At 47.6% G+C, this 22,551-nt stretch overlaps 4 protein-coding genes across 4 annotated transcripts; all 4 read left to right on the forward strand.

Annotated features, from left to right (window-relative positions):
• Positions 1-850: 850 nt before the first annotated feature.
• F5891DRAFT_1207230 (ribosomal S3Ae family-domain-containing protein) lies at positions 851-1,720 on the forward strand (the record flags this gene model as incomplete). Its single annotated transcript, XM_041369058.1, has 3 exons — positions 851-1,055; positions 1,107-1,319; positions 1,628-1,720. The coding sequence occupies exons 1-3, from the start codon at positions 912-914 to the stop codon at positions 1,718-1,720; spliced, it is 450 nt and encodes a 149-aa protein (XP_041229907.1). The 5' UTR covers positions 851-911.
• A 12,194-nt stretch (positions 1,721-13,914) lies between these two features.
• On the forward strand, positions 13,915-16,866 carry F5891DRAFT_1207244 (uncharacterized protein; the record flags this gene model as incomplete). The annotated part of the gene is made up of 14 exons (XM_041369059.1): positions 13,915-13,960; positions 14,016-14,267; positions 14,316-14,407; positions 14,464-14,879; positions 14,939-15,165; positions 15,213-15,299; positions 15,353-15,401; positions 15,452-15,589; positions 15,642-15,717; positions 15,767-15,855; positions 15,910-16,133; positions 16,197-16,216; positions 16,269-16,391; positions 16,442-16,866. The coding sequence occupies 14 exons, from the start codon at positions 13,915-13,917 to the stop codon at positions 16,520-16,522; spliced, it is 1,920 nt and encodes a 639-aa protein (XP_041229908.1). The 3' UTR covers positions 16,523-16,866.
• A 1,096-nt stretch (positions 16,867-17,962) lies between these two features.
• Positions 17,963-18,182, forward strand: F5891DRAFT_1184545 (uncharacterized protein; the record flags this gene model as incomplete). The annotated part of the gene is made up of 2 exons (XM_041366452.1): positions 17,963-18,008; positions 18,070-18,182. 2 exons carry the CDS (start codon positions 17,963-17,965, stop codon positions 18,180-18,182), a joined length of 159 nt encoding a protein of 52 aa, XP_041229909.1.
• Positions 18,183-20,126: 1,944 nt separating this feature from the next.
• F5891DRAFT_1184546 (GMC oxidoreductase-domain-containing protein) lies at positions 20,127-22,285 on the forward strand (the record flags this gene model as incomplete). Its single annotated transcript, XM_041366453.1, has 14 exons — positions 20,127-20,216; positions 20,273-20,452; positions 20,506-20,516; positions 20,568-20,687; positions 20,747-20,973; positions 21,021-21,098; positions 21,151-21,166; positions 21,220-21,357; positions 21,410-21,485; positions 21,535-21,623; positions 21,680-21,903; positions 21,960-21,979; positions 22,032-22,154; positions 22,205-22,285. 14 exons carry the CDS (start codon positions 20,127-20,129, stop codon positions 22,283-22,285), a joined length of 1,473 nt encoding a protein of 490 aa, XP_041229910.1.
• Between the last annotated feature and the right edge of the window lie 266 nt (positions 22,286-22,551).

Consider the following 22,551-nt stretch of genomic DNA (forward strand, 5'->3'; position numbering starts at 1 on the left):
TTGTTTCTTTTCTTATATCTCCTTCATGCTGACTTGAACGCGAGAGTCCTTTTTATCAGACAGACTCGTTCGTCAACGACTCGGACTCACCTAGCCGGGATGCTCTTGCGAAGGTTTGGCCCTTCGACCGGAACCTCAATTGGCCCCACCCAAATGACCGTGCGGAGGTTAGTAAACGAATTGTCCGTCAATGGTGGACTGACTTTTCCCATCACTAGTCCCAACCATCGCGCAAGGGTGAGTCGTATTCTACATGGCCTGTATCCTGTCGGGCTCTCTCAAAAGCGACACTCTCAAGGGCCGCATCATCGAGGTATCCCTCGCCGACCTTGAAGGACAAGGAAGTGAAAACTGCAGTGCCAGTAAGTTTGGATCTTGGATATCTTTTCTTGAGTTCACTGACGGCTTCTAGATACGCTGACAGCAAATTCCTTCTGACATCATCTCATTTGCTCCCTTCCAGTCAGAGAATGCCGAGCTACTGTTATTTATCGCTGGAGTTGCCAGGTATCAGTCGATCAACTCGCAGGGACTTACGAGCAGTACCATTGGGGATACGTTGTACTCTATCTATTCCTCGACTACTACCGAACGTATCAATCTCAATCTCAATGACACACTGGTTTACCTTGAGCTCGTCAGTTTTATGTCATACAATCTTGATCCACCTCTTATGACTATCTTAGGAGGATTACCGGCGTGGTGTTGTTGAGTTTTCTGCCATGGTAAGGTTGTTGGTCCGTTCAACATAGTCTAAATTGACCTAGCATTATTTTGCAGTTTCTTTGCTCCGGGTTCATGGCCACAGGCAGGTTCCCCGATAATATCATCCCAAACAACAATTGTTCCATAAGATCAAACTACGGATCGATGAGGTGCAGGGAAAGAACTGTCTGACAAATTTCCACGGCATGTACTTCACTTCGGACAAGCTACTCTCCCTTGTCCGCAAGTGGCAGACCCTCATCGAGGCACACGTCGATGTGAAGACGACTGACGGCTATAGGCTTATCCGCCTCTTTGTTCTCGCTTTCACCAAGCGTCGCCCAAACCAGGTCCACAAGACCACTTACACTCAGACGAGCCAAATTCACGAAATTTGAGAGATATTTGAGATCATGACCGGGGAAGCGTCGAGTTGTGACTTGAAGGAGTTGGTACAGAGGTTTGTGCCAGAGGCTATTGGACGAAAGATAGAGAAGCACACCCGCAACATTTACCCTCTACAAAATGTCTACGTTCGCCAGGCAAAAATTCTCAAGGCACTGAAGTTTGATGTCTCGAAACTGCTTGAACTTCACGCCGAGCCAACAGATGTAGTAAGTAAGATTAAAATTGACTATGAATAGTACTACCTAGTATGTCCGTAATCTACCATTCCCTACAATGCAATCCAAGTCACCCTACTGTTGGCAAGTCTGTGGCAACAGTTAAGCGACCTCACTCACGATACGACGAGCGGAGTCAGAAGCATAAAGCCGTTATATTGCGAAAAATCTTGGATAACATTATAATCGAGCCAATATTTGACGGGAACTGAGAACAATCAGTAACATCAATGCTAGTGAGCTTCTGTCCCTTACTGGTTACGAAGATAGCGTGTTACGATTTTGTTATTAACCGTCAGGCCAATCTCCATTTGCTGTCAAGGGCTAAAGCCGTTGTCCTGCAGAAAGTCTTGGATAGCATTAAAATTAGGCCAATATTTGATGGGAAATGAGAACAATCAGCGACGTCAACGCTAGTGAGCTTCCGTCCCTTACTGGTTACGAAGATAGCATGTTACGATTTTGTCACTGACCGCTAGGTCAATTTCTATGCGCCGTCAAGGGCTAAGGCCATTGTCCTGCGGAAAGTCTTAGATAATCTGTTAATATAAAACATAAATGCTTGCAAGTGAAAATGTTCAATAACACGGACGTCGTTACACTTACATTCGTTGCTGGCTGCGAAGGCAGCTTGTTATGACTTTGTCATGGTCTCATCTAGCGAGTCTATGTTGGTGGCCATCCATGACTAAGTATGATCAAGTCAAATTTCTTGTGGTATGTATAGTCATATTTGGTAGGAGCAGAATTACATCATCCTACAGCTGCGACAGCTACAATTTCAAGGACTCATGCATTCACTGATGATATTGTAGGACACGAGCCGACGTCACTCGTCGCTCATCTACGTCCAAAATGGCATGCGCTCATACCTCTCACTCTCCCCGCATCAATGCTAGGCTCGGCTTGGAGCTGTGTACGAGGTCATAGGGAGTGTGGCCGGGAATTGCTCTAGAAGGTACGTGGTTTTTCAACCAGACTGCGTAGCTGACCGCCTCGGCCCACAGGTATTTTGGCAAATCATGTGCCAGGAGCATCGCCCGAGCATGCGATACTAACGTCCGGTTCAGGCGTTCTGTGACGCCGTTTTGCTGGGGAGAGTCATGGACAGTAAGTTGCCATTCGATCCCTTGGTCCTGCAGGTACTTATCAAACTCTGCAGACATGTACTCTCCTCCTCGATCTGAACGGAGTATCCGAATGCTTGTGTTCAGGCGCTGGTGCATGATGTTGGCCTCGTATTGTTTAAACACCGTAAGTGCCTCACTCTTTGCTTTTAAGAATCTGACCTTTGTTTCACGGGAGAAGTCATCCGTGAAGGAGATGTAGTAAGTACTACCGTTGATGCTTGCCGTCTGGGCCGGACCCCACACATCTGTGTGGATTAATTCCGCGTAGGTAAGTGCCCGATTCTTGGTCTCGTCTGGAAACGGCTGATGTGTGGCCTTAGCTTTTACGCAGACTTCGCAAAATTCCGGCGCCGTCGACGTGTCGACGTCCATCCCCACCACCATCTTCGCCTCTCCCATCTGCTTCACTGCAGATTGGGATATATGCCTGAGTATACAGTGGGCTTGCAATAAGGTAAGCTGTCCTTTCACAATGTTTGCGTGGTGCTTAGGGTGTGCGGTGATGGTATAGAGTCCATGGACTTGCGGTATCTCAGCGATCAGCGTCCTCTTTGGTCCCGCAGAGAAGATTCGACACACGCGGCCTTCAAAATGGACAGCCAGTCCTGCGGCTGTTATCCGATTCGTGGATATGAGGGTAAAGGCCATCTTGGGCGCATAAAGGGCGTTGCGGAGAGTGACAGTGGTACGTTTTGTACCCAGAGGTAAGTCTATTTTCACGTTTCCCCGTCCTATCGCACTAACTTTTGATCCATCAGCCGTTTGAATGTCCTGTGGGGCTATGGACTCAAAGTCCTCGAATCGTGAGCGATCAGGGCAAAAATGGGATGTTGCGCCGGAGTCCATTATGGCTCCACGGTGGTCCATAGGTACGTTGAGACCCTCCGCTACACCTGCTAAGTCTGACGTAGCAAAGGCATAGTCATCTTTTGGGGGCTCTGGCTGGGACGCGGTATTGGCTGTTTGCTTCTGCGAACGGTCATTTCGACCTCTCCTCTGTTGGGGACCCTGTCCCTCCTTGTCTCCTCCCGGACGCCAACAGTCACTTTTGTAGTGGCCTTTTCGGTTGCAGTTGAAGCAGGTAATCTCCTGGTTCTTTTCGTTCGTGCTTCCCGATGGCTTGGGCCGTGAGTGATGTGGTCTGGCTGCCGAGAATGCAGCATCCTTCCCTTGTTTACTCGGACGATGTTCGGTAAGCTGCCGATGCTCATACTCCTCGGTGATAATGCTAATTAGTTTGTAGGGGCTTAGTGGGGTCTTCGTGATCTTGGCAACGGCGCTAATGGAGGACAGTAGAGGTCGGTAAGATTCTGGAAGGGATCCTAGGATGATGGCGTGGAAATCCATGTCGACAAGTATCACACCCATTCCTGCTAGTGACTCCTGCAGCCTCAACAACTCGGCAAAATGCGCCTTCACGTCCCCTCCTTCCTCACATCTTGTCTCCTGCATGCGTCGACGTAAGTCTATCTGAACCAATTCCGTTTTTCCTTTGTGTATCTGACATATTTCATCCCAGATATCAGATCCAGCTTTTAGCTTTTGGACCCTTAGTAGAAGGCGATCGGTGATCGTCGAGAAGATCTGTTGCTTTACCAGTGAGTTCTTTTGCTGGTATTCGTCGATCTTCTTGTCTAACTTGTCTATCTCAGTCTGCGAGGGCATAGACCCGTCCGGCTTCGTAATGGCCTTCGTTTTGGGGTCAACATTGAACGGGGTAGGCTCGCTCGCGCGACCATCAGTATAGCGCATCAAACCTCGGGCACCTATAGCTGTTAATGTTCTTTCCTTATAGGTTATCCAGTTCGAGCCATCCTCGGCAAGCTTCAGAACGTTAAACAGGCTGGAGTTGGTGCTGGGGAGCGCGGGTTCCATGGTCGGGTCAGGGCCCATAACCTGAAGAGATGAATGTCGAGCGGGAGACGTGTGAACGCTAAGACAAAAGGTAAATCTCAGTCTCTCGTAGAAGAACTCATATTAACGGTGTATGTACCTAAGACAAAAGGTAACTAGAAGACATTAGAACATTGTAATAGCTGGGTGCAGAGATCTACTCACATCTCAGTCTCTCATAGAAGAACTGAGATGTTCATACACTACAAAGGCTTCTTTTAAAGGTGAGTAGCTTGGATACATGAATATTGAAGAAAAGATTGAACATATATTGTAGGACACAAGCCGACGTCACTCATCGCTCGTCTACGTCCAAAATGGCATGCACTCATACCTCTCACTCTCCCCGCGTCACTATCTCGGATCTTTCGGTGCTCGACGAGTCGGATCTCTCAGTGCTCGACATTGATGCCCAGTGAAACATTAATGATGAGTAAGGTATGGTGGTGATGAGAGCAGTCGCGGTGGACAATATCATTTGCTGGCGTGCGTCGAGACTGAGGAAATGAGAGTAAATTAAGACGAGCCCTTGTTGTTGTCTGGCCTTAATGAGGAGAGTGCTTGGTTGGGAGGGGTCGCATTCTAATTGTGGGTGAGAAGGTTCTTAAATTAGCGTGAGTGAGACATGAAATTTAGATATCATACACAGCAATGATGATGCGAGGACGACAGTTTTGAAAGACGGAAAATCCTCCATTGGAGCGATTGAGGTGGGAGTCTAGAAGAGATACATTTGGTGCACAGGCAGATGTTGGGAATTGATGTCATGATTTATTTGAACACGACCTTACGTGACGGAGCAAGGTTTTAGCGGCGTGATTACACAGCTCGAAGACAACGACACAGGTTCTCGGTCGAATGACAGTTGAGTCAAAGTCTCTGCAATTCGAGTCTCCAGTAACTGGGGCCATTCGGAACGAAACAGATAGGTACGAATGGAGGGAGGAAAATGGGTAACAAGCAAGTCGGCCGAAGGCCTCTGTGAGGTACTCGTTGGAGTAGGGGGTCCTAGAGCTGAAGAGATGCAGAGAGCCTTCCAAGGCAGATTCCGAAGGCTTAGTCAGCCGGTGTAGAAACAACTATCCAGATGGTGGTATTCTGAACTATGTGTTGGGTCTGCTTGCCTAAGCTGCTATGCTTGTGGTGACAAGTGCGTTCGACCCTAAAGGGGAAGCAAGTACAGCAGAGATCTAGAGGTTGGTGCAAAGGGTGCCGTTCGTCGGCCGACGTAGAGCGCGGGAAAGCGCGTGAGGCGCGAGCGCGAGAACGAAGCGCTTAGGGCGGCCGATGCGCGGGAAGGTAGCGCTTGAGCGGCGCGAAGCGCGGGAAAAGCGCAAGGTGGGTTTACAAGCAGAGGTTTGTAATAGACGTTAAGGATGTTCTTATTGCCAATAGATACTGACTATGGCATGTGACGGATGAGCTTTACACTGATAGTGAGGTGCAGGGAGCTTCTATATGATTTGATGATGTAAAATATGAACTACAGGCGCTTATATATGTCTAAAAATGCGCCCCTGAAGCGGAGCCGAAGCGAGTAGGTAAGGTATGTAATAAGGGTCCATGACATGAGAATTGAGCAATCATTAAATAGAATATGGTCTGATATGGAGAAAATGATAGGAACACATACCAGTGAGGTTAGTTTGGACAATGGATGGACGTGCGACGTAGGGCGCTTCGAGCGCAGGAAAGCGCGCCTAATGCGCGCGCAAGAATGCTGCGCTTGGGGTGGCCGATGCGTGGGAAGGTAGCGCGCGCTTGGCGCGGGAGAGTTTTGCTTCGCATAGGGAATGATTGGAAAGGTATTGGCACAAGTTGTGCATCAAACTGTACTCTGAGACAGGTCGCATATATAGCCTCTGCAAGGCCACAGAGATATCAGTCTCTACACTGGAACAACCATAGAGAGCACAGCATACAAGTACACACACACAACCACATATGAGAGCACAGTCGAGACACCAAGCACTACTCCGTCGTGGTGAACAGAGCGGATTCGAACCAATTCAAGCTCACATTCAGCACCTAGTCCTTGCCTATAGCCTTAGCTCGCAGTCTTGGTTTGGTTACCCAAATAGAATTTAGAAACCTTCGATTCAGAACGCTAAACCCATTTACAGAAAACTCGCAGTTTATTATGTCGTACCACATCTTAAAAAACCTGTACATATTACAAAAGAGCTGTGTCCATCCTATCTTTTACGTTAAATAATTCATGCCCGACACTGACAGTTTAAGACCCAGAACAGCGACAGGACAAGCGATAACCAACATTCGTTTAAAAACGAACTGGACAATTTGGTCAGAGGAAACGTCTGTTGCCTCCTCCTCACTCGACACACCAGAGCCATCCACGAGCAATACACCAGATCGCTCCAGCGTCTCGTCACTCAGCAGCTTAGCAGAGAACGAAGAATACGACAAACCAATCCCATTCCCAGAATTAGAGGTCCCAGAGCTAGATTTCCATCTACCACCAATCGATCTCAAACTACTACGACGTCGCACAAAAACAGAACCGCTCACATCCATTTCTATGGTACCAGACTACGATTTAGCAGCATTCTTTGAAATCGCACAACTTAAAGCTTTCATGCCTACGGAAACTCCACAGATTTTCCACGGTGATGGACGTGCGTCGGAAAATCCAGCCGATTTCTTAAAATCGTTCAACTGAGCAATGCGCCAGCAAGTAATAACGACAAGCAGCGACAAGATAGACGCCTTCGGAGACTATTTAGGAACCAGCTCTCAAGCGGAGAGATGGTTCAAAGCCCTTAACTCCACAGACAAAGCTACATGGTCCATATTTGTAGCAGTGTTTGAGAGATGCTGGCCGCCAATAACAATAGCAGAGAAGACGAAAGCAGAATACGAGAGAGAGTTGTTGGATCACGCGCTAAGAGAGGAAGATGTAGGAAAGAAGACGACGCTCTATGATAGAGAGTGCTGGACCCATGTCGCTTGGGCGGTGAAGACACAGCAACTCGCTACTGATGCAGGAATAGACCAAAGCGCGTCTATGATTTGGCAAATCCGCAGCAAGCTACCAGACGTAGTGAAGGACCTACTCAAAGACGAGGAGTATAATACGTGGGCAGACTTTACAAAGGCGGTAATGGAGCTGAAAGGGAGCAGACTTGCGGAAAAACAAGAGCAACATCTTAAGCAGTCTCAGGAACTCAAAACACTACGTGCGGATCTAGCCAGAGTCCAACAAAGAGCACCACAGCAGAACCCAATCACCGCTCTCCAAAGCCAGCTTAGCAAAATGTCGCTCAACACACCAGCCCAACCAACGATACCATTGAACAACAGTTCGTACACGCGAGTACCAACGTTACCACTTAGTCAGAACACGCAGACTACGTACAACCGCCAGCCAAGCACACCCCAGCAGCAGTTCGTTGTCACGGAGGACATGAAGATGCTAGTCAGACAACTCGTCAATGCCATACCCCAACAACCGGATAGCCCAAGTGGCAGGACAACGTACGCAAATCAGCTCACAAAGTGGAATGCAAAGTGGGGCGAGAACACTCGTGTCACGCATGAAACAGGATATCCGCTCAAGCCGGGCACCGCAGCCATCAGTTCGGGAGAATGCTTCGGTTGTGGAACTCACGGGCACAACGGACTGTAACTGCCCACTACCAGCAGACCACGCAGAGAGGTTATCACGCAAGGAGGCAGCATGGAGAGCAATCACCAGCAAGGTATTAGGAGCCTTCAACCGCACTCTAGCCACACCAATCTCGCTTGTCATCAATCATACTCCACAGTACAACAGCGCATGGATTGAAGAACTCACCGAGCAAGAGGAGGGAAAAGGGGAAGGGTCAGCATAAGGAACAATACTACGCTGACCCAGAATGAAACGGAGACTCACGCCAGAAGCAATGTCCTCGTGCGTATGGGGGCACTGTGCGAGGACACAGACCCACCTATATGCCCCAAACTTTCAACTACCCCAATAGTTACTTGTGTATCAGCGCCACTTAACACAATCGACGTCATTGACCTGTACTCAGTGGGACACGTCACAATAACTAAGGAACAGCTGGAAGTGAAGGAAGCAGTACCTTTCATCCACCAAATCACACTGGAAGGGCTGAAAGGAGAAGCAGTCAGAGTACGAGCACTATTCAATGATGGCGCTATGGTAGCGGCCATGTGCACATCAGTATTCAACAAAGTCAAACACTGTCTTACCAACTGGGGCCCATCAGAAAGGAAGCTGAGAATGGCAAACGGGAACATCATCAATGCAGACGCCAAATGGTCAGGAACAATAGACATCGACGGAGTACGAGTGAAAGGAGATTTCGAAGTCTTTGACAGTGGAGGAGGATGGGCATTCCTATTCGGAAAGCCACTGTTGCAATCGTTTAAGGCCGAACATGACTACACAACAGACTCAATCAAGATCACCAATAGCTCTCAATCGACAACTTTATACAACCAATTAGCGCACCCACGAGCATTACAACACGCAGAGCATGGTGTTAGCTTAACGCAAGATATCAAGCAACAGGAAACCCACAGCAACAACGAAGCATCCACGCAGCACCTATCATATACGCCCATGGGACAATGGAAACCGCACACCATGACCCCAAAGCAGAAGGAACAACAACGACTGCGTCAGATATGGAAGCGAGCTCAGAAAATGATGAGCGAGCACTACGTAGAGCCAAATCCTGGAGAAAAAAGTGAAAAACATAGTCAAACAGTGGGGAGTGGAACACTCCCCTCGAGGGAAGTCGAACAAGATACCTTCCGCTGTGAAAACTGCGAAGTTGATAGCTCCAAAGTTACAGACTCACCAGTACCAATCCAAGTCTTAATTGATCTGAATCAAGAAGAACAAGGAGGACTCTTAGGAGAACTCCCAGAACCGCAACCAAACGAGCCGAATATCTTCACCAGGCATACATGGCCGGAGAATCCAGCAAGAGTAACGAAGATCCTATCAGAAGTCACGCTCGGCAAAGACATCACGGCAGATGAAAAGCAGCAGCTAGAAGACCTCATCCAACGCAATGCAGACGTCTTCGCACTATCCCTCAAAGAAGTCAAGCCAATCCCGGACGCATATGTCAACCTCAATGTCCCAGAAGCAGCAATGTTCAACTTACGAATCCACCAGAGACCACTAATGCCAGACCAATCCCGATTCTTCAGTGCTCGTATCGACGACATGCTAGAGGCAGGAATCATCGAACATGCGCCGGCAGAACTCGTTAAATGTGCTGCAACTACGGTAATCGCACAAAAAGCTCACGAACCTACAGGATTATCATGGGAGGAACTCCAACAGCGCATCAATGACCAATGCAGAACCACGGGAGAACAACCAATGTTCGAACTCCCGGAATGAGAAGTTGAAGCGGTGCCACCAAAGCAACATAAAGAAGCCCCAAGGAAATGGCGTATATGTCAGAACTTCGGACAACTCAATAGAGTCACCGAAATAGCGCCTATGCCTCAAGGCGATCTTTTAGCGAAACAACAGCGTCTAAGTGGACATAGGTACGTATCAGTGTTTGATTTCGCATCAGGATTCTATGCCCTCCAAGTACCAGACAAATGGTGCCCGTATCTAGCCTTTTACGTCGAAGGTAGAGGCTATTTCTGGTACAAAAGAATGCCGATGGGAATAACGGGAGCGCCAACAATGTTCTGCGAAGCCGTCGCAATAAGACTTCAAGACTTCTTGGTGAGCTACACTATGGAAATCTTCATGGATGACGGAGGTTGCTCGGCAGACACGTTCAAAGATATGATGGAAAAACTCGAAGCTATCTTCAAACGCTTCAGGGAGTGCGAATTTTCAATAGCGCCATTGAAAACACGTCTCATGGTCACCGAAACCGAATTCGCAGGTGCCACAATAGGACCTGCAGGAGTCAAATCGGACCTGTCGAAACTTACAGCAATAGTCGATTGGCCGCAACCGGAAGACACACTAGACTTAGTATCATTTCTCGGACTCACAGGACATTATCGTACACTGATCAAAGCTTACGCTAAACGTGAAGCACCACTCAGAGACCTCTTGAAGGATGTACCTCTCCCAGCGCAGTACAACAAGACCACCTACAAGAGGATAATGAGTAGCTACAAACTTACGGCTCACTGGAAAGCGGAACATACGCGAGCATTCTTGCACCTCAAATCAGCAGTCACATCACGACCGGTAGTACAAGGACCAAGATACGACAGATCACCATTCGTCCTAACAACGGATGGCTGCGCCGAAGGATTCGCGGGAGTACTAGCGCAAAAAGTCAGAACGCAGACCCCAGAAGGATGATGGATAGAGAAATTACACCCCATCGGATTCGCCTCAAAACGAACCTCAAAGGCAGAACAACGATACAAGTCGTATCTCCTAGAATTTGCTGCATTAAAGTTTGCACTGGATAAGTTCTCAAATATTGTTTGGGGATTCCCAGTGGAAATAGAGACTGACTGTAACGCACTGAAAGACACTCTGCTCAACCCCAACCTTACAGCGGCCCATGCACGATGGCGAGAAGGCATCCTGTCTTACAACATCTCAGACGTTAGACATGTACCAGGGAAATTGAACGTCGTTGCTGATGGACTGAGTCGTAAATGGGAGGGACAACCACTGTAGAGACTCGTGCATCTCATAGTGTGATATGGCGCTTTACTACTAGGGAGTATACAGCACCAACTCGCAGCATCACTCTGTGTACCATCCACAGTGATTCCTATATGACGCGCAGCTTTCCCACGCAACGCGCGCCATGCGCGCACCATTCTCGCGCTTCACGATGTATACGCGCGCGCGTTCCTGTGCTTGCGCGCCCTATAGCGCCAGCCATCCAGATGCATCCATCCACTGTCCACCAAGCTCTCTAGTGTGTATATTTCCATTTCCTTTATTAGCATAGTTCCACCTTTATTTTTATTATAGTTTCTCACTCATATATATTTTTACATACCTACTCGGTAGCGCTTCGGCTCCGCATGAGCGCGCTTAGGCGCGCTATATAAGTGCCAGCAGTACATACTATTATTTACCTTACTTTTCACCCAACTTTACCTAGTACTTACTACTTAGAAAGTTGCAGTAGAAATCTATTCATTAGCACAACACATCTCACATCCTTTATCTTGCTTATATCTTCACATAAGTTTAGTCTCTCTTATTTCCGCTTACATGCGCGCGCTTTCCCGCGCTTTGCGCTAATACACGCGCGTGTTCCCGCGCCTTGCGCGCACCTGCGCTTTCTCGCGCTTCGCTGAAGCACGTACCTCTAGATCTCCGCTGCACCTGCTTCCCCTTTAGGGTCGAATGCACTTGCCATCTCAAGTATCGCAGACTAGGCAATGCACGACCTACAACTTTTTAGATACAGTCAGGAGCATTTCTTTGTTCCTCTCAGTATAGTTGTTTCTACACCGCGTATACCAGGAGATGGAAGTGAGTGGACCATTAATGAGGACTGGGAAGCACGTACCAGACTCGTCAACGACATCATGCACATATCGGAAACAGGACCCCAAGATAGAAGCATTACGAACTCGGTTCGCAAACGAACCAGTATTTCAAGAGATAGTGGAAGCCATCTACAACCTAGACCATACTGAAGACCTAGGCAAGAGAAGGTGCGCGAAACACCGAGCCTCGGAATACTTCATCGACGAAGGTAAGCTTTGGCGACTCAAAAGTAGCAACACGACAAGAGCCAAGTCAAGAGTTGAATGCGTCACTAAAGAAGAAGCCAAAGAATTAGCTGAACGAGCCCATTCAGAAGGAGGACATTGGGGACGCGATGCGATTAAACTAACACTTTTAGATCATATTTGCAGTCTGAAACTCGACGCATCAATCCTAGAAGCTGTCAAAAACTGCGCTAAGTGCAAAAATTTCGGACCCACATATATGCACTCACGATTAGAACCAATCACCAGACGTCACCCGTTCGAGCTCTTAGTAGGAGACTACCTGTCCCTTCCCAAAGGGAAAGGAGGGCATAGCACGCTAGGCGTTTACCTCGACACGTTCTCGCAACACGTATGGGTATTCAAGTATAAGACTGCCGGAAGCGCAAACACCACGATCGATAGCCTAAAGCAAATCTTCAACACGTTTATTGCACCAGAAACGTTCATGGCCGACGGAGGAAGACACTAATAACGATGCAGTGAGAGAGTTTTGCATGTCAAGAGCAAGTAAACTACACACCGTTGCAGCATATTTGCCGTGGATAAACGGCCTTGTCGAAGGAACAAACAAGCTGTTACTTCACGTCCTAAAGCACCTATGTGCACCAGCTTTAGGAGAGGACAACGTCGAAGAAGCATCCTGGAACAAACTCCCAGCATCCTGGCCAGACCATCTAGACGAAGCAGTTTACGCACTTAATCACCGCCTCCTTCCAGCTCTTAAGTTCTCACCAAAGGAGCTTCTACTAGGATTAATCGTCAACATGCCTCCAACGCCGCTAGAAGAGAGCACATCAATACTCAGAAGCACAGACGCATCAACGCAGATCGCGTACATTGAACAACAACGTCTAGACGGTTACGAAGAGGTAGTCAGACACGTGATCAAAAGGAAGGCTGCATTCAGCAAAAAACTCTTGCAAAGATCACCTAGGGAAGTTACTTTCAAAATCGGCCAGTTAGTTCAAGTTTACCGCAGTGACCTAGATTATACATTCAAAACGGAACGGAAACTAATTCCGAAGTGGTCCATACCACGACGAATACAATCACGGAACCTGAACTCATACAAACTGGAAACCATGGAAGGAGGTTCACTACAAGGAGACTTCAGTACCAGACGCCTACATGGATTCACGCCGAGAGAAGGAACTAAGCTTGCAAGAGACCAAGACGCCTATGAAAGAAAACTCCAGGAAGCAGGACGAGGAGATGCGGAGAAGCCGGAAGACACAATGGGGAAAGAAACAACAGTCGAAGAAGAAGTAGATGAAACAAACGGAACAACAGAAACAGATAATGAAAACGAAACAGATATAGTAGAGATAGAAGGAGAGCGGGAAGTGGTATCGAGAAGATAGTATGGAGAGAGCAGCAGAGTAGAAGCTAACGTTGTGAGGACGGCGTCGAGGGCGGCGCCGGTTGTTTTTAGGGGGGTGCATGGAGTAGGGGGTCCTAGAGCCGAAGAGATGCAGAGAGCCTTCCAAGGCAGATTCCGAAGGCTTAGTCAGCCGGAACAACCATAGAGAGCACAGCATACGAGTACACACACACAACCACATACGAGAGCACAGTCGAGACACCAAGCACTACTCCATCGTCCTGCTCAGAAGTTTAAATGACAGTCGTAACGGCTAACAGGAAAGGATAAAGAACAATATGGCGAGGTCATGAGGACCTCGTTACAGTCGCATTCGGGCTAGGCTGGACTCGCGAAAGCAATCATTAATCACTATTGCCACCTATCACAGTCTTCACCATGTGGTTTGTGACGTGTCGTAAGTCCCCCGATACCAGCGTCAACGACCCATGGATATTATAAGATGGAAGCAGCGAGGGGCTGCCTGAAAGTAACCGATATGTCTCATCAAATCCTGTCAGAATTCGACATCGTTTTTGCTGGAGGTAAGCAAATCACATATTGTAGTCGTTTACCCTCTTCACACATCACTCTGTACAGGTGGCACTACAGCTTGCGTTGTCGCAGGTCGCTTGGCTGCATATGATCCCTCGCTCAGGATCTTGATTCTGGAAGCGGGTCAACACACCCTCAACAAACCTATTCATGTCCAACCCTCTCAAGCTCGCTTCAACCAAGAACCGACGAGCACCACGGTTACATTCAACATAGGAAATCCATCTCCTCGTCTCAACGGCCGTGCGCCGGCCGTTCCTTCCGGTCGTTGCGTTGGTGGAGGCTCATGTGTGAATTGTGCGTAGCATACTTGCAGCGATGAACAAGATTCTAATAGCTAGACAGCTATGGTATACACTCGCGCACCTGCTTCGGACTATGATGATTGGGGAGTTAATGGTTGGGAATCTGAAAATCTGATTCCTCTCATGAAGAAGGTTTCAAATTCGTCTTCAGGATATTTGTTCAAATAGCTTATACATTTCCTTTATAGCTGGAGACATATGAGGTGCAGCCCGATCGTTCAACCCACGGCTATGACGGGCCTATCAAAGTGTCATCTGGTGGGTGTAAAACGGGTATCTTCAACGAATTCATCCAGGTTGGCACGACCTATCACAAGAGGCGGTATGCCGACGATACCGACGATTTGGAAACATGCAACACATACAGTGTAAGCTATCATGTTCCCTTCCTAACTGCGACAAGTAATCAGATCTATCTCAGCCGTCTCAGAAGTGAGTCCCTTTACTCCCAGGCAATTGCGAATTCTTGGCTCATATACAAAAAATACATTGATGGGACAACCGGAAGGCGTTCTGACACAGCCCACCACTATGTTTACAACCAAACTCACAATCCAAATTTACACATCTGGGACGGAAAGCGCGTAAAGCGTATAATCTTCGAGTAAGTGACCACTTGGAATCACAACCGCAGCAACCCGTTGACAGCTTTCTGAATGATAGGGACAATCGTGCTGTGGGTGTCGAGTTCACCAGCGACCCAGTGTCTTGCCCAGATGCGGATCAATTGTTGAGTATTGTAAGAGCATCAAAACTTGTTGTTGTCTCTGCTGGGGCGTTCGGTTCTCCGACCATTCTGGAGAGGTCTGGGATTGGTGCCGAGGCGATCCTCAAACGGTGCGGTATCGAGCAACTAGTGAATTTGCCTGGCGTCGGAGAAAATTATCAAGGTGCACTTTGATCCATGTATTCTATGAGCTTGGCTTATGATGGTCAGATCACTATCTCGTCCTTGTTCCATACCTGGCTGCCAACGAGATCATTACCACTGACACCCCCTCTCGTGGGGAAAGTACTCCACAAGGTAGGCATGTTTCTCCCCATGATTCTAGCACTTTTACAACTACTGAAATGTAGAAAACCTTGCACAACGGAACGACAGCAGCAAGTCACTGATGGCACAAAAGTTGGTGCAAGTTGTTATCACTGCTGGTATCGTGCTGAATGGAATATCAGTGGCATCAATTCGAAAATCAAGTGGCGTCCTGATGACGAAGAATTGAAAGCCATGGATCCAGCTTTTCAACTACGCTGGAAAGAGTTCTTCCAGGACAAGCCAGACAAGGCTGTTGCAATATTTGCTCCTTTTGCGCGGTGCGTACATGTTGTTTAGCTTTAATGATATAAGAATGCTCATGACAGCCAGATATCTTCCACCTTACTCGAGGCCGCTCTCGAGCATCCTTCCTTCTCGCAGCTACATGACTGCCTGTTGTTATACAGTACTGCTCTCCGCCGAACCTACTGTTTTTTTTGTTAATCTTTTCATAGCTTTACTCCGCGTCTGTCGGAAGCGTTCATATCAACGTGACAGAGGACGGCAAAGAAGAAATGGACTTTAATACAGGCTTCCTAGATGAGTGAGTGGACGTATTTCATTTAGAGCACTTTGCGCGACAAGACACTACACGCAGTCCATCCGATATGGTACCTCTTAACTTCGCGTACAAAAAGACTCGCGAAATTTTTCGACGCATGGCTTCCTACCGGGGTGAAGTCACTGCCGGCCATCCTGATTTCCCAGAGGGAAGCGCTGCAGCTTGCAGAGAAACCTCTGGGCCAGTGGACTTGGATGCGCCTGACATCGTCTACACTGCCGAAGATGACGAAGCGATCGATCGATTCCTCCGCGACATCGGTAAGTGCCCACTTGTCATCCCCCATTGACACTGTCACTATAAAATTCCCAATCGAACATCAGTGCAAACGGCGTGCCACTCGGTATGTACGGCTGAACCTTTCACAATATCATATCTTATCTTTGTATTTGTAGCTTGGGACTTGTGCCATGAAACCGGAGGCAGATCATGGAGTCGTCGACGCTCGGCTTAATGTATATGGGGTGTCGAATCTGAAAGTTGCAGATCTGTCCATTTCGCCATTGAATGTTGGCACGGTGAGTACTCAACAAGGAATTGTTAATGTGCGATCTAACGATATACACAGAATACTTATTCGACGGCACTTCTCATCGGAGAGCGGGCTGCGATGATCATTGCTGAAGACTTGGGCATCGGTTGTATTTGATTTGTATCGTCAGAGGCGTATTTAATTAGACTTCCAGCGGTTTCTCGTCGTCTAAGTTTGCATCTGCCATAGCATTACACTGGTCAGTGCGACTCTTGTCACGGGCTCGACGGGCCTCGCTCTTGCATGGAATGTCGATGCATGATGTAAATGTCACAACGCGACTCCTCCTGCGACTGACCGAGTGAGCCAATCTGCCGGTGTTGTCATCGTTGTGACCCCCATTAGGGTTGAAGTACTTTTGCCCCCAACATCTGTAAGACTTTTTCATCTCTAGCCGATCTACAAAAATAGACTCGAAAAACATAGACCCCTAAGTCTTGTTCTGAGGTGTGCGCGTGATCCATGTGATGGCTTACGGAGCAAGGTCGCATTCAGGCTAGGCTGGTCCCTATCAGTCTTCACCGTGTGAAAATACTGCGCCAAGTAATACTGCTGCGGGCGGTGTTCATAAACAGTGAGTGCGCATTAACTACACTTATTTACTGCTAATCGATAAACGATAAAAAATCTTTTAGATTGCATTGTAGTCTGATTCCTCCGCATACAATGTTCTTTTCTTTTCTCTTCAATGAGTGATTGCGTAGTTGCGGGCATTTGTCTGAAGCCTGACACGGTCAATGGCACCTTTCTTCGCGTTCTCGGTCTTCCTGGACTCCAGTGACACCTGTGTACAGCCCCACAGCTCGGGCATGTGCATGAGGATTGGTAGCTGAGCATGCTAACTCTTCGTTAGATGTAGTATACGAGTAGGGCGGCCATGGTCACGATTGTCATTGTGTTCGTGACATATGCCACCATGATATTAGTATGGATGTATAGAACTTTTCCGGGGTATTCCTGATGAACGAGTTTTCTTCCGCAGTCATTGGAAGCGTGCAGTTGACTGATGAGTGTGAATTTGTGTGTGGCAGGATGTGCGATGGTTTAGCAAGTTGGCTCATCAGAAACAATAGTCCAAGACACGTACGCAATGTTCGAAACCCATCTGCAGTTCCAGCATCATCACTCCGTCCCTTATCGCCTCCTTGAGCTTGATCCCTGTCGTCCTTGTTAACCTCGCACACAGAAGATTGCAAGACATACTAGTAGACTGATAAATTTGACCATTGCTAGTGCGACACAAGTTGCTCAAGCCACCGATAGCAGAAAGTCAGCTTGATTTGGAATTGAATATGAGTTACTGACAGCACCTTATATCGCGGGCACCTTCTTTCCATATTTGGGGGGTGCTGCAATACTTATAAGCTTATGGTGCCCGCGACACCCGCGATAAGGTGCTGCGACACTAGTATACTTATGTACTAGTGCCCGTGTGATTTGTGATGCATGTGTCGTCAGTCGGAGTCTCCCAATACCGGCGTCAACTACCCATGAATGTTATAAGATGGAAGCATGCAGCGACTCGGGGCTGCCTGAAAGTAACCCTCCACATCTGACATGTCTCATCCAATCCTGTCAGAATTCGACATCGTTTTTGCTGGAGGTAAGCAAATAACATCTTGTAGTGGATTGTCCTCTTCACACCGTGACATTACTCTGTACAGGTGGCACTACAGCTTGTGTTGTCGCAGGTCGCTTGGCTGCATATGATCCCTCGCTCAGGATCTTGATTCTGGAAGCGGGTCAACACACCCTCAATAAACCTATTCATCAGTGAACCGGTGAAGAAAGTAGAAAGCCATATATCACAATATATAGTACACAATCGCACACATCAGCATAATTCTGCCATCGGTCATTACATTATCATATTTGACCTTGTAGAGGAAAGAAGCGTTTTTCATTTTCTTATATCTGCTTCCGATGTCAAAGCTACTCAGGAAAAACCTCCTTCTCAAATTGGATGAAATGCGATCCAACTTGCACAAATCTGCAAGAATTTGACGATTTGGCAATCTGTCCAATTATTTTAATCCCTTTCAAATTTTCGTAAATAGGATCTCAATTCACGACAATACTAGCACATTATTTTCAGGCAGCTTTTCCAATTCAATTAAATGATATCAAGCAAATTCCATTAAATTTTAAATCTGACATAAACAGCGAACATCTATCTATCTATTATAGACGAGAGCGAGTGAGAGATATGTTGTTGTGTCGTCGTTGTATTGTCGTCGTCGTGTCATTGTTGTATCCGTCGTCATCATCGTTGTGTCGTCGTCGTTGTGTCGTTGTGTTATCGTCATCGTCGTCTCGCATCATGTCATCGCGTCGTCGTCGTGTCATCGTCATCTCGTCGTCGTTGTCGTCTCGTCATTGTCGCATCGCGTCGTCGTTGTCGTCGCATCGCATTGTCGTCGCATCGTGTCGTTGTCGTCGCATCGTGTCGTTGTCGTCGCATTGCGTCGCGTCGTCGTCGTCATTGTCGTCGTCGTGTCGTCGTCATTGTCGTCGTCGTATCGTCGTCGTCATCGTCGTCGTCGTATCGTCGTCATTGTCGTCGTCGTCGTGTCGTCGTCATTGTCGTCGTCGTCGTCATATCGTCGTCGTCGTGTCGTCGTCGTCGTGTCGTCGTCGTCGTGTCGTCGTCATTGTCGTTGTATCGTCGTCGTCGTGTTGATGTTGTTGGGTTGTTGCTGTCGGGTCATCGTCGTTGTCATCGCACCATCATCGTCGGCCAAAGTGGCAAGTGAGAGTAGCGATGAGTGAGAGCGAGTGAGAGCGGGAAGAAAAGTTCAAGTTGAACTTTTGTGAGCGCACCGTCACATGAACAAACATATACAAATGTTGGACTTAGGATATTTCCAGCGCTGTAGCACAATTGATCCCGCTGATGCCTTGTAGAGCGCCGCTGTACTTTCACATTTGCAATAAGCAGCAATCAGAAACATGTAAAGCATTGTTTTGAAAATACTTAATGTAGTCTTATTGAAAGCGGAGGCCGCTGGAAGCGGTACAGCCAGTTTCAAAAGTTGTCCGCTAAAGGTATCTTCTCACGAGAAGGGCTTGAATAGCATTGTAATGGGATAAATAAATAGGGCCAAACGACAATGCACGAAATAATTGGGATAAGTCTACTACCACCCCTCATTATCTGAAAAGGAGGAATGTCATAGCTTTGTGACTAAATCTAATGGTATTTTATATTTGTCGACAAATGCCCGAGGCTCTTTCCATCAAAAGGCCTTAAATAACATTGTAATTAAAAAACAAGATCAGGTAAGATGTCGAAGCTCAAAACAATTGGCTCAGGTATACTACCACTACTCATTGGCTGCAAAGGCGGAATGTCCCAGGATTGTTATAAATCATTCATGTTAAGCTGGATTTACAAGCATACATGAGTATATATGTGCAACTCAAATTGCTCGCAGTATATAAGCTAATATTTGGCGGCAGCAGAATTACATCGTGCTATACTTCCCACGGCTACAATATCGAGGACTCATCAATTCACTGATGTCATGTCCAACCCTCTCAAGCTCTCCTCAACCTAGCACCGACCAGCACCACGGTTACATTCAACATAGGGAATCCATCTCCTCATCTCAACGGCCGTGCGCCGATCGTTTATTCCGGTCGTTGCGTAGGTGGAGGCTCATGCGTGAATTGTGCGTAGCATACTTGCAATGATGAACGATAATCTAATAACGAGACAGTTATGGCATATACACGTGCACCTGCTTCGGACTATGATGATTGGGGAGTTGATGGTTGGGAATCTCTGAAATTGATTCCTCTCATGAAGAAGGTCTCGAATTCGTTTTCAGGATATGTATTAAAATCGCTTATACGTTCAATCGATAGCTGGAGAAATACGAAGCGCAGCCCGATTGTCCAACTCACGGCTATGACGGACCTATCAAAGTGTCATCTAGTGGGTGTAAAATGGGTATCTCCAACGAGTTCATCCAGGTTGGCGCGACCTATCACAAGAGACAGTGTGCAGAAGATACTGACGATTTGGAAACATGCAACACATACAGTGTAAGCTATGATGTTTCTTCTCTATCTGCGACCACTAACCAGATCTGTCTCAGCCATGTCAGAAGTGAGTCCCTTTACTCGTAGTCCATTCGGTTTATTAGCTCATGTAGAAAAGGTACTTTGATGGGTCAACTGGAATGCGTTCTGATGCGGCTCATCACTATATCTACAACCAAGCTCACAACCCGAATTTACACGTCTGGGACGGAAAGCGCGTGAAGCGTGTCATCTTCGAGTAAGTTGCCATCTGAGATCGCAACACCAGCAAACGGTTGACTTTTTTCAAAACGAAAGAAACAAGCGTGCTGTAGGCGTCGAGTTCACCAGCGACCCAGTGTCTTGCCCGGATGCAGATCAGTCGTCAAGTATTGTAAGAGCATCAAAACTTGTTGTTGTCTCTGCTGGGGCGTTCGGTTCCCCGACCATTCTGGAGAGGTCTGGGATTGGTGCCGAGGCGATCCTCAAACGGTGCGGCATCGAGCAACTAGTGAATTTACCTGGCGTCGGAGAAAATTATCGAGGTGCATTTTGATACATTTATTCTATGATTTTGACTGAGGACGGTCAGATCATTATCTCGTCCTTGTTCCATACCTGGCTACCGACGACATCGCTACCCCCTTTCGTGGGGACAGTATCCTACAGCGTAAGCATGCTTCTCCCACGATTCCAGAACTTTTACCACTACTTGAATGCAGAAAGCCTTGCACGAAAGTTGGTGCAAGTTCTCATCATCACTGCTGGCATCGTGCTGATTTGGATCTCAGCAGCCTTGATTCAAAAATCAAGTGGCGTCCTGATGACGAGGAATTGAAAGCCATGAGTCCAGCTTTTCAACTTCGCTGGAAGGATTTCTTCCAGGACCGGCCAGACAAAGCTGTTGCACTATTTACTCCTTTTGCGCAGTACGTCCATATTACTTAGCTTGGATGATATGGAAATGCTCATGACAGCCAGATACATTCCACCGCCATCAAGGCCACTATCGAACATCTTAGCTCCTCGTAGCTCCATGACTGCCTGTTATTATATAGTGCTGCTCTCCGGCTACCCTGCGGTTCTTTTGCTAATCTTTTCATTAGCTTTACCCTGTGTCTGTTGGGAGTGTCCACATCAACATGACAGAGCACGGCAAAGAACGAATGGACTTTAATACAGGTATCCTAGATGAGTGAGTGGACGCATTTCATTTCAAGGCGCTTTGCATGACTAAGACACTCCGCGTAGTCCATCCGATATTGTTCCTCTCAACTTCGGGTACAAAAAGACACGCGAAATTTTCCGACGCATGGCTTCCTACCGAGGTGAATTCGCTGCTGGCCATCCTGATTTCCCGGAGGGAAGCGCTGCAGCCTGCAGAGAAGCCTCCGGGCCAGTGGACTTGTATGCGCCTGACATTGTTTACACTACCGAAGATGACGAGGCGATCGATCGATTCCACCGCGATATCGGTAAGTGTTGGCATCCCATTTCCATTGTCACAGTGAAATATTGACTCGAATATCAGTGCAAACGATGTCGCACTCGGTGCGCGCGGGTGAACTTTCCATGATTTCATATCTGATCTTTGTATTTGTAGCTTGGGACTTGTGCCATGAAACCGGAGGCAGATCATGGAGTCGTCGATGCTCGGCTTAATGTATACGGGGTGTCGAACATGAAGGTTGCAGATATGTCCATTTCGCCGTTGAATGTTGGTGGGGTGAGTACTGAACAAAGAATTGTTGATGTGCGATCTAACGATAAATACAGAACACTTATTCGACTGCACTTCTCATCGGAGAGCGGGCTGCGATGATCATTACCGAAGACTTGGGCATCGATTGCGTTTGATTTGTACCCTCAGAGGCGTATTTAATTATGACTTCCTAGACCTGATTAGGGCCAGGTTTAGGGACTTTCCAGAGCGTCTTCGTCGTCTGAGATCGCATCTGCCATAGCATGACACTGCTCAGTGCGACTCTTGTCACGTGCTCGACGGGCCTCGCTCTTGCATAGGGGACTAAATCAACGGGGACTTCTTTCGGTATGAGCACCCTACAGAGGCAGAGGTTCTACGTGAATCCTGATAACTTTGGCTGTAACTTGTAACTACGCAA

This window comes from Suillus fuscotomentosus (genome assembly GCF_016647785.1).
Source record: "Suillus fuscotomentosus strain FC203 chromosome Unknown F5891scaffold_10, whole genome shotgun sequence".
Classification (NCBI taxonomy): domain Eukaryota; kingdom Fungi; phylum Basidiomycota; class Agaricomycetes; order Boletales; family Suillaceae; genus Suillus; species Suillus fuscotomentosus.